This window comes from Mycteria americana, chromosome 1 (assembly GCF_035582795.1).
Source record: "Mycteria americana isolate JAX WOST 10 ecotype Jacksonville Zoo and Gardens chromosome 1, USCA_MyAme_1.0, whole genome shotgun sequence".
Lineage (NCBI taxonomy): Eukaryota > Metazoa > Chordata > Aves > Ciconiiformes > Ciconiidae > Mycteria > Mycteria americana.
This window is the reverse complement of record NC_134365.1, coordinates 86,403,096-86,415,297: the sequence shown is the minus strand read 5'-3', so window position 1 is coordinate 86,415,297 and position 12,202 is coordinate 86,403,096. Positions and strand designations below refer to the sequence as shown.

At 41.8% G+C, this 12,202-nt stretch overlaps 1 protein-coding gene across 7 annotated transcripts in view; it reads right to left on the bottom strand.

Annotated features, from left to right (window-relative positions):
- Window positions 1-94: 94 nt before the first annotated feature.
- LOC142413546 (ephrin type-B receptor 5) overlaps window positions 95-12,202 on the bottom strand; it is an 84,033-nt gene continuing 71,925 nt past the window's right edge. For 3 of the 7 annotated variants that reach the window (XM_075509803.1, XM_075509809.1, XM_075509795.1), the window contains exons 12-17: window positions 11,577-11,824; window positions 10,412-10,627; window positions 9,204-9,353; window positions 8,868-9,061; window positions 7,467-7,622; window positions 98-6,380 (exon numbers count right to left, since the gene is read on the bottom strand). In XM_075509803.1, the coding sequence (XP_075365918.1) occupies window positions 6,272-6,380; window positions 7,467-7,622; window positions 8,868-9,061; window positions 9,204-9,353; window positions 10,412-10,627; window positions 11,577-11,824 (1,073 nt within the window). In that variant the 3' untranslated portion in view covers window positions 98-6,271. Of the gene's footprint in view, window positions 6,381-7,466; window positions 7,623-8,867; window positions 9,062-9,203; window positions 9,354-10,411; window positions 10,628-11,576; window positions 11,825-12,202 lie in introns of all 7 variants that reach the window. The other 4 variants (XM_075509836.1, XM_075509827.1, XM_075509817.1 and 1 more) reach the window with 3 other exon arrangements.

The following is a 12,202-nucleotide window of genomic DNA, read 5'->3' as shown; positions in this document are numbered from 1 at the left end:
TCCCTAGAATTTCCCAATGTGTATGACTGAATACAGCATAGCCAAGCATTGTGTTTGTCTTGCCGTACAATGTCTGCATGATGTAGCCATTATATTTCTTTCATTCCATCCTGCTTGGATAACTCAGGAGGTGAGGACAGAATATTGGCCCATCATTACATAACAGGATGCCGAAGTCAGGAGCCTTGAAGACCATAAGAAGAGCTAACTGAACTAGCTATAAGTAAATAAACAGACAGAGACAGAGATAGGAGATGTGGCTGTCTTGTCCTATTGTTTGGGCTAAAATCTGATGCTTTAGTTTACAGAGATAATCAGATTATCCTGGCCAAGACCATGATAACAGTCTTGGTCTTTTTTTCCTTTTCTTCTCCTTTTTCCTCCTCTCTTTTCTCTGTTAGCTTTTTACATCATCTTCCAGACCGAACATCCCAATGAGCTGGGTCACTTCCACAACTACACCATGGCACTTTTAGCACCTTTGAGCTCTTCCTTAGCATCACTGATGAACTTGCCATTCAGTTTGCAATAATATTTCACCTGTCAAAAAAATATATTGCTTCTCAGTACAAATCGCAGGCAGCTGCTGGACTACTGCTATTTTTATTGTAGTTCTCTTCATTGGCGAAAACCACATTTGTTTATCATGATCATTGTTATTGTTGTTGTTAGTTTGTTCTTGTTATAAGACTGCAGAGATGACAGGTTAAAAAAGCAACAGTTTTGCAACTTAACTTATAGCAGAAGCATTAGGGTATGTTATAATTACTGTCCTTTTTAAAAGAGCAGCACTATAGACCTATTTTTAAATAGCTTATTTCAGATAGTGCCTTCTCATTCATATCTGTCAAACTAGCTGACTTCTCTGAATAAACCTGATTTTCTTATTTTTAATCTCCTGTTCATTTGCAGTGTCAATATGGTTCAAAGAGGACTAGAGTCTGTTCTCAACAGCAGAATTGTTTATAAATGACCAATCTGTTACAGCTGTCCAAATGCATGAACAGTAGTAGGTTTGTATAAAAGTTACCAAAATGCAATGAGAGAGTTGCATAGATGTAACTAAAATTCTAGTTTTAGCCAGCAGCATGTATAATTTCTAGTGCCACTGTAAACTAGGAAAAAATCCAATGTTACTTACCATGGCCTGAATTTAAGGGATAAGTTTTCAGAAGCAAACAGCATTATTGCTGTTAGCTAAGCACATTTGGTCTTGTATAAGAGAGATAAATAACAGACCAAACTCTATTAATTAGTTGAGGCATAGACACCCAAGATGCCAACCCATTGTACTCATACTTGTGACCTGCTCTTACAGCAGTTGACTAAAAGACCACATTACTCTGTTCGATCAAGGAACAAAGGTCATAGCAGAAACTAGAAAAAATCTTCCTATGTCTTCATGAATCAGCATGTTTCAACTGAGACTATTTCAGGAAGAGAGTTTTCTCATCACCCAGAAAAGGGAGATAAGTTATATAAGCTACAAGCCTTTTTGAGGGCAGTTAAGCCTTGTCTTCTGTGTTTCAGGTAGCAGAACACAAGGGGGGAGTAATTCCTCTTTGAACAGGTCCGACTTACAAGATGACAAGCTCTAGAAGACACAGTGATTTTTCATTAGCTCAGTGCAGCCCTTTCAGTAACACAGAAGTGGAACAGCTTCATACACAGAGCATGATGATCTTGAATGCCACAACAAAAGGTAAATTCTGAGGGAGGTGCCATTTTTTCCATATAGATTTGAAAAGTGAAGGATTAGACTAGCTTTTTAGTAGGACATGAGATTTGCTCTTCCATGCTGTCTTTTAATGATATTCAGAGATTCAAATTTACACATGATCTATAATCCTTAGGATGCTCAATACTCATGAATAGTTGCTAGCATGGAATACATGTGAACAGCTCATTGCATGGTCTCCTCTAGCATCAGCTGGTTTCAGGAAAGAGAAAGAATCAGTTTTGTCCTGAACCCAAATCTATTGCTTAGCTGCACCTGTATGCGTCAGAGCTGTGTAGCTGACTGCTGAGAAACTGTGCCAAAGGCAGGATGGATTCAAGCTGGTTACCTTCACTTAGACTAGCTGCCAGGTAGATTCATTGGCTGGAATCCCTGACCAAAGGAGATCCAGTGGTAGGGACAGCTCTACCTTTGTTTGCTTATTAAAGTTCCTTGGTGTTGCTCATCATTTCCCACCACACCCAGAGGCTTAATTCAGCTTAATAACATGTGAATTGTCTGGGACTTAGGAAGCTACAGCAGCTTCTTTCTTTCTAGATAGTTCCAGGTGATGAATATATTTGTACTAAACAGACAGATTCTTTCAGCTCTCCTTCAGTAGCATTAAGCAGCTTGTGCTCCCTCAACTAGTCCTAATATAGTGCGTCAAAGTATGCACTAAGATTACATCCTTGAATTTTAAAAAACAAACAAGCAAAACAAAAAATAGGGACTGCAAACCATATCATCTGCACACGCACTGAGGTTACTTGAGTGCCAAACATAGAAATCACTGTGTAAGTCATACTGTCATTGAGCCTTTTCTCAACAACATTTCACGCATGGGTGCAAAAATCTTAGCTTATGTGCTTGTCTTTGAATACTCTGGGTGAGCAGGGCCTGCTTTTGACATAAACATGCCATGTTTATGTCAGGCAGTGAGGCAGGGGGTGCACAGACATGTAGCTCCTGTCTGAGAATTCCACTTGGCTGCTGAAGCAGCATAGGTGTGAACTTGCTTGCCTGACATGCTCTTTGGCAGCACAATACATTAACTGATATACTGGTGCAGACCCAATTGTCTGTCTGGGAGACTGTCCAGCAACAGACACCAAAAAGGTATGTGCAAGTAACCTCATCGGGAATAATCACAAAACAGCTTGCCTTAAGGTGAACTTTCTTCCTCTTTCCAGATAGTGAAAAGTTGGTGTTCAAGCAGAAGAGCCATAAGTCTTTGCAATATATTCTTTCCAACTGTAGGTATGACTCTTCTGAGTTTTCATGCAATTGCCTAATGCCCTCATGAAGGTCTACGCATTGACACCTGTGAATTTAATTTACTCAGTCTTCTTATGCACTGCATTTTATAGATATCATATGGAGTAAATGTGGGCAATAACTTGTTAATCTCTCACTGCTTCTCTGGCAAAGAATATGGCTCTGTAAGACTTCTTTTGCATTGTTTCTCACTCTTCTGGTGAAGGACAGATATCAGGTGCCTAAATGAGCCTCACTCCTTTCCCTCCTGATTCTCATCTCTACCTGTTGTGGGTGCTCATATACTGCAGGACATCCCAGAACTACCACCAGATGACATCTGTGGAAACAGAATGTAGAATTTCTGCTTTCACACAAGACTGAGAAAAGCGAGATCAAGATATTTCTAATGCTTTTGCCATGACTGCCTTTCCTCCATGCTTGCAGGGTTGAGGACCAACATGATGACAAATAACACAAGATGCATTGCGACACAAGAGCCTTTGCATCCCAATTTATGGAAGAAGTTAAGTACCCTGAAAATAAGGAACACCCTGGGAATAAAGAGCATGGGGAGACTACTTACAGAAAAGTTACCCTTTTGCACTCCACCTGTGACCCCAAGCCTGTCCCTGTGCAGTTCTAGCCACAGCCAGAACACCTTGACCCCTTGGAACTATCATAGGGACATTTCAACCTTGCCATAGAACAGGAGGAAGAAGAGATCTATGATGTCCAATCACTACTTGCCTGCCTTGGTATAGTGACTAAATCCCTTTCCTCTGACTGTGAAAACAACTTTGCCATAGACTTCATATGCAAAAGTAAATGTCCTACTGCCTGAACTACCACCAAGCAGTTCATTTCACTGCAGCTCCCCATAAGGGGCTATTAAACCTCATTGTTATTGGTATGAGATTCAGACAAGGTTCCCATTTTGTCTCCCATTGCATGAAGAAAGAGAATGTATTTTCTGCATGTAAGTTTCCACTAGGCTGAAAAGACGCCATAGGATTTGAACTACATCACTAATTTCTCCACTAATCTTGGTCACCCAAGGCATGGAAAACACAGCCTGCTGTGTTTCCCCAAATGGCCCGCAGAACTTCTGGAATACAGTCATATATGAATATGCATACATGCATTGTTGTCCTCTGGTGAATACATATGGAAGGTGCTAGAGACCACAGATTCCCCTCAACATCTTGTGCTCAATATGCTTTCTGAAGAGGACACCACTTGTTCAGTCTCAGATGCTGTAAGTGGAGCTGACAGTCAGTCAGCATACATGTAACTGGATTTGTGAGTATTACAAGTTTGTAGAAACCCCTTAAAAAGCAACAGAGTCAAATTTTCTAGGCTAAGACTCACTCTAGTCTGATGTGTTGGTTTTTTTTTTTATTTTATTTTAATCTTCACACTCTCTTTGTACTGCTGTAAATGTTTTATTCTTGTTTCCTTGTATTGTTTTTGTATTGATTTTTTAATATCTTGAAAGAATGCACTGCTATTCTCCATCTTCAACTAAAAAAAATTAACAATAATGCTCTAATGCTGTAATAAAGAGTCTGAACTGTGTTGGCTATTCTAGTGCAACTGTTCTGGAGCACCTCCTATCATATTATGGGACTCTTCAATAACTATTAAAAGTGGCTTCTCAGTCACCAATTGCTGGGCTGACGACTCAAATCTGTACAGGAGTGGTATCTGCAGAAGTCATGCTATTCTAACCTTGACAGCTGGAGAAATACAGAATGTTCATGACTAGTTCACAGTGAGCCAACAGACAGACACAGACTGGAACAGCTAGGGTTATTTCCTCTCTAGACACAAATAAGGTTATCTTTTTATGTAATGTCTTCATTGGGGTCTTGCTTAACAAGGCCATTTCCATTTCCCTTCCTATGTGTTGGTGAGGTCGACAACTGTATAGTTTATGAGTTTTCATCTCAAGTTCAGCTTCACGTTTTCATACTCCTGCATAGGGATAGATACAGAGATACAGTCCTGAAGCTCTCCTCCTCCTCAAAGCAGATCTTTCCTTAAGCAGGTACTAGTCTGCCTGAAGGGAGACATAAGGTCTGTCGTTCTGGTCACTCGCATGCACCTCTACCAGACTACGTAGTTGATCCCAAGGACTGAAGTGACTTGTGGGACTGGTACCCTTCCCTGATCACTCTTAACAAGAACTTGCAAAAGAGTTTCACCTCCCTTGTTCCAATTGCCTATTTGGAGTTGACTACTGCAGGTCTGCATTTTCTTCAGAAACAATATTCAACCAGCTGTGCCCATTGATGTAGCTAGTTAGGATGAGAAAAAGAGCAAGTATTTTTCAACAGCAAAGGGCTTCAGATTTTTTTGTCATGCTCTTCAGTGTCTGTAAGGGATCAGAAGAGAACAAGACCCAAATTCTGGGTGCTCAGGATATCAAAATATCAGAATATTATGCCCTTCCTCTCAAGAATGGGCTTGTGAGGACCAGAACCTATTTGTTTCCCTCTCCACTTGCAGATCCAGCAGGATGGATTCTAGGAATCCTTATTGTTCCATTTTGTTGCAGTCCCATAAACAGAGTTGTGTAGCACCAAGAACTTGCTGTTCCTTGTGTCAGCACAAAGGATTAGTAAGTTTCCCTCCTGGATCATGGAGCAGACCCAAGAACTGCATATGAAATAGCATAGAATTTTGAGCTCTTTACTCTCAACCTCTTTACCAGGTGACATGTCTTATTGCTTACCACATATTGTGCACTAACTGGAACTTGAGTTCTGGACCAAGCTGGCATACCAAGTGATAGCCTGATGCTCATCTCCATCTGAGTAATAATCTCTCACACCATGATGGCAATCTTTTTGGAAAAAAAATGGTAATTTTTTTGTTGCCTTTATTATGTCTTTGTAGCTTTGCTGGGCTCCCAGCCACAGATAAAGCCTGCTGATGGCTTTGTAAAGTTGTCTGATACCTTTCGTTGGCAGAGAAGAGGCAACAGGTGCTTGTGATCTGTCCAAGCTATTATTCCGTCTCCTCCCCATGTTATTATAACTTTCCCTCCCCCAACCCATTCCCAATGTATGATATCAGCCACATTTAAATGCCACCAGTTATTTAGCTCTGCTTTCAAATCATGGCAAGGTTTTGTTTTTGTTCATGGAACAGGACAGGTAGTGTGCACTCTCTGGGTGCATTAAGTCTTCAAGTAACATACTGATGTCTCTTTTTCTTACAGTGAAAATCCCTCTGAATTCCCCCAGAATCTTTCCAGAGTTTGAGACTAGTGGAATAAGGATGGTGTAAACATCACACTTCAACTGGTTCAAGCTGATTCAAATGGACTCGCATGAGCTGGATGCTGTTTAGAATCTTTTTCTGGTGACCAACGAGGGTGATGCCAATACGCTGTATATCTCTGCAAGAGAATAGAGGATGTGGAAAGTGTTAAAATGGGCTTCTGTTCTGAACAGTCCCAATCCATTTCCCTGTAGATCCAAATCAATGTGTATGGATATATGTGTATGTGTATTCTTGTCTGAGAAACAGTTGACAAGGCTTCTGCTTTTGCTTGGCATTTGCAAGCCAAGTGTGTGTGGGTGGAAGGGGTATCAGAGGAACTTGGTAGGTTATGATACGAAAAGAAGCAGTGGAAGTGGGCCATGAAAATGATCAGAGGGCTGGAACGCCTCTCTTGTAAGAAAGGCTGAGACAGTTGGGGTTGTTCAGCCTGGAGAAGAGAAGGCTTCGGGGACACCTCCTTGTGGCCTTTCAACATATAAAGGGGGCTTACAAGAAAGATGGAGAGAGACTTTTTACCAGGGCCTGTAGTGACAGGACAAGGGGCAATGATTTTAAACTGAAAGAGGGTAGGTTTTGATTGGATATGAGGAAGAAATTTTTTACAATGAGGGTGGTGAGACACTGGAGCAGGTTGCCCAGAGAAGTTGTGCATACCCCATCCCCGGAAACATTCAAAGTCAGGTTGGACGGGGCTTTGAGCAACCTGATCTAGTGAAAGATATCCCTGTGAATGGCAGGGGTGTTGGAATAGATGATCTTTAAAGATGCCTTCCAATCCAAACCATTCTATGATTCTAAGAATGTTCCTTTTCCTGGCTCCTGTCTTCTACATAACACTTCAACCCAGTATATGGTATAGCTGGTTCTACAAATCTCCTTAAAAGTGGTTATTACCTGTGGCAGCTGTCATGAACATTCTGATGTAACAGTCTCTCTGCAACACTGACAATACGTTTTGTAGTGTACACGGGATCAGTATTAGTGCTTACGAAAACAGATTACAAATGTACAGTGGTATGGAGGGTGTCCAGAGGCCTAATAAAATGTAAGAAATAGTAGCTACTTTGCTCTGGCTTCCCTCTCCTTTTTCATGTGTATGTATTCTCCATATAGCCCTTACTAAGTATTTCTCAGACTGCTTTCACTTTCTCCATGGAAAAATCAGTGTCTGGTATCTTCTGCTCTCTGCCCCTCTACTTACTCCAGAGTCATGCGTGATATGACATCAAATGTAATCAGACCGGCCTGGTCAAAATTCTCCTTGTAACGGCCCATCTTGATAGCATCCAACCACTCATGGGCATTGCTGAGTGAAGGGAAATCTGGAGGACAGTTGCTCAGGAGAGGCTGAGATGGTCTGCAAAAGAGGCAGGTTCTAAAAACCCAAGTTATCAACATCAGCTGACCACACTAGTAAGGTCAGAGTTGTGAGAGGAAGCGAATGCATCTCTGAAGAGCGCAGAATGGAGCAGAACAATGATATTTGTTCTTCATGCCCTGATTCCTAAAGTCCCACTTTGATGCCCTGTTTCTGGACTACTTGTGTGCCCTTTTCTGCCTGAAAACAATCAAATCAATCCAAGAAATTGATCCTTCCTTCCCGTTTTATACTCTCTCAGGCACATTCTCTTCTTGTTGCCCCAGATCTTTCCACACTTTCTGGGTCTAGACCTATTAGCTGGGCAAAGAGTTGCAGTGAGGAGGTTTCTGAGGCACAGAGATGAGACATAACTTTTTACCTTTGTGACTAGCTCTCCCTCTCCTAGATGAGCTCCTTGGATCAGAAAGTGACCTATGAGAATGAGTGCATTTTTTTCAGCTCCAACACCCATCAGATAAAAACATAGCAGTAAAAGGCGAAAGAAATGACTGTTTATACATGGCATTTGCTATATGCCATGTATCCCAAAGCTCCAACTCTCTTTATGTGCTGGTTTTTAGTAAACTGGGCATGACTAGGCACTTTTTCCATCCCCTAGCTGTGGAGTACATTGCAGTGAGACAAGGTTTATAACCACAGGGAAAAAGCCTCCAGGCCAGCAGGATGCAATTCTGTCATCCAGCCCAACAGCCATCTAATCTTGGTACCATTTACCCCCCCAGAGACTTCTCCTTTGCTGACCTCCTGCCTCTGGTTCCACCAGGCTGCAAAACACAGTTGGGAAAATATGGGATGCAAGCTGCAGTTCTAATTAGTTTTAGCTACAGATTTCCTTCCTTCCATAAGCTAAGGTCTTTCTTCCTTCATCACTTCTTGTGTGACAATACTGTGTGATCACAGAGTATCTTGCGTAGCTGTACCCAAATGTGCCCCTCCCTTCATTCCCTAAGATCCCTCACTCATGTTCATCCTCAGTGCACCTCATCAAGAGATTTATCTCCCCTCACATTCAGCACTCACAACTCCTCATCACCCATCAAGTGAATCAGGATATACAACTCTTCTAACCCTCTCCCCCGTATTTTTCCCCTTCCTATTTGGTCCCAGTCTGAGATGAGGGAGTTGGAAAAAATACTATATAGCCTGATTTACTGCTTTCTTTTCCTCATGATGCTTACCCAGAGACAAGCCCTATTATTTTGCACTAAATCCTCATCTCACCTGCTGCTCCCAGTGCCAGTGGCTTTGAGGGCAGATGGCTTGCGGATCATTTTATCTAGGGCACTGACTATTTGCTCAAATTTGGGTCTCTGGACCCGTTCCTTCTGCCAGCAGTCAAGCATCAGCAGGTGCAAAACAGTTGGGCAGTCTGGGGGTGGTGGCAGGCGATAGTCCTGGTCAATGGCATTAATTACCTGCAGGAAAAGAAGAACAAACCTTTATCACAGCTGGGAAAATAAAAGACAAACAAGCTTCAATCAGTTGGCAGTGTATGACTTTCTTGCACATGAATTGATACAGGACAGAGAGTACATTTTCACCACTTCTAAAACTTACATCTTGATTGGACATGTCCCAGTAAGGCCTCTCACCATAGGACATCACCTCCCACATGACGATGCCATAGCTCCAGACATCACTGGAGGAGGTGAACTTGCGATACTGGACAGCTTCAGGGGCAGTCCAACGGATGGGGATTTTGCATCCCTAGAAAGTAGTCAGAGAGCAACCAGAATGTTAGTGAGGTAAGGACTATTTGTGAAAATGACATCACTGAACTGATCAGATGCCAGTAGCACGGCCCAACTCTGAGCATGGAGTGCCAGTCCAGTTGATGCTGTCTTATAGACACTGTTGGTTTAAATTCAAACTATGTTGAAGGTTTTCACCTTGTTCTATTGACAAATATAGATGAAAAACAGAATCATGCCCCCTTTCTGCTATGATGATTTTAACTTTTATAGCTCTTCTTTGCAGCATTTGAGAGGTGACAGATAGTCAAATCCTCCTGAAAGTCACAACCATTTGGAAATCTAAATCCATTTAAACAATCCCAACCTGCAACACCAAGGACAGATACATTTTGTGGATAGCATTAACTCCTTCCTCTTCCATCTTGATTGACCTCTCTGACTGCAGGTATGACCTGCCAGACGACATATCATTCAGGTGCTGGTTCTTCAAAACACATACATCTAAAACTTGTTTCACTTTTCAGTGACTGAATTCTCCTTCATCCCCTGTATACCAAATGGAATTTTCAACCCTCCTATTACACTCCCACCCCTTTTGTAGTATGTATAACAGATGTCAGAGCTTCATAGGCAGTAAGTTCACTTAATGGCTGGTTGTAAGCCCATATACTTATGCCAGTTATCTTTTCTGCAGGAAAAAAACAGCTCTTTCCTCAAAGGGTGGTAGTACAGGACTTCAATCTCTCCTTCAGTCCTTTATACTTCTTGTAGGAAGCTAATGAAAGGGAAAAGATAACTCCTACATCAGGTTATGAGGTTTGTCCTATTCACCATCATTCCAGAAAGAACGGCACTGAGGCTCCATTTCACACAGCAGAGTGGATCAGATATTCAGTTATTTTAGGTTTTTTGCTGACTTGGAACGGATAGCCCACAACATAGAAGACTCTGCCCCACTGGTCTCTCGAGTGTCAAGATGGACTAAAAAGGGTACACTAAATCAAGGAGGACCAGAGAAAAAAAATTACAGATGGCAGCACTACAGTAACACACTCCATAGTGGTAACTCACCAGAGCTCCAGTATAGGTGGGATTTGAAGCATCATCCTCCAGAAAACGGGACAAACCAAAGTCTGACACCTTGCACACAAGGTTACTGTTGACTAAGATGTTACGTGCTGCCAGGTCACGATGCACATAGTTCATGTCTGAAAGGTAGCGCATGCCAGCTGCAATCCCTCGTAGCATTCCCACCAGCTGTAACACACTGAACTGTCCCTCCTTCTGCTGCAAGTGAGGAGGCAAACATAGGCTTTTATGACCACAGAACATGAAGCCAACAGGGAAGACTAACAATGAGCAAGGTAACAAGGTCTATTTATGAAGTTAGAGAACATACATCTTAACTTCAGCCAAAACCTGAAGGTTCAGGGACAGCAAATAAGAAAGGAGGGTGGGCTTAAGGCAATGAATCTCAAATGAAGTCAGGTATTGGTGATTTTTTTCTGCAGACAAATCGTATCTTGTGGCCATATCCTCCTTTAGCATCCTATGCCTAGTCTCATTAACTACTAAGATGGCTAAATGAATGGGAGCACACAAATCTGCTCTTACTCTTTTAGGATCTTTACAATGGGTGCTATGCAATTCTACACAATGGGTTCATGTGTTCTTCAAAATGTACCTGCCAAAGGATTTGTGGTTGAATTAGCATCTGAATCAGTAAAAAAAGAAGTGAAGCATCTATACTACAAAAACGTCTCTATTTATATTTCATTACTAGAAAAAACACTGGAAATCCTGAGTCCAAAAATAGCTACAAGTTTCATTACTTCATTACAATGTTGAAACTTCAACATGTTAAAAACATTCAGTGGAATAAAGTCTGAAAAACATTATTAGAAAGGCAAATTTTGGAGCATGCACATAAAGAACTAGAAAGCTGTGTACAAAGACAAACAATTTAGTACTGTTTACCATTAATTATTTGAGCTTGAGAGGTCTAAAATAATGAAGAAATTGTATACGTTGGGTGAGCTTTTGGAATATTTTCACCATGTTGGCCCAAACACACTTAATCTGGTAATTTGCTATTATTTCTATTGCACCTGAAGAGGGCACCTGAGGACTTATAGAGACAGGGGTGAAGAGGAAGGACAGGCAAAATTATCAGATCTAAGACTGGCACACAGCAAGATGAAGAGGTAACGGTTGTGGTAGACTCTGGTTGTGGTACCCTGAGGAAGGAATCCAGTGATCCATTCTCCATGAACTCTGTGACAATCATGACTGGTCGGCTCTTGGTGACCACACCCTCCAGATGGATGACATTGGGATGCTCAAATTGCCCCATGATGCTGGCCTCGCTCAGGAACTCCCGCCGCTGTTCATCTGTGTAACCTGACTTCAGGGTCTTAATAGCTACTGTGTATTCACGCTTCCCTGGGTGTTTTAGGCGCCCAAAGCACACCTCTCCAAACTCTCCTGTCAGGGAGGGAAGAAACACACCTCAAGTAAGGAAACACAGCAAAGAATTTTAGTCAGGTGCACTAAAACGTTCTACTATGGAAGATTCCAGGTGCTGCTTGGAAATAGGGTTACTAGGACTGTTTGGATTAAGGTAAAGTTCTTGATGAAGGCTCTGAATTCATTCAGGTTGGAGACTACGTCTTCAGGGTTCAAATGAGGAGCTCTGAGTCTTCAAAGGGTGTTTTAAACTTGATTTGGAGCCAGCATCTATGGATAAGTAGGTTAAGATGAATTTTGGTAAAAATGAAAGTTAGCTATCCTGAGACACTTGATGTACCATGGTTGGGTCCATTTCAGGCCAGTAGTGTGGCAGGTCTCAAGGTGAACAAGAAG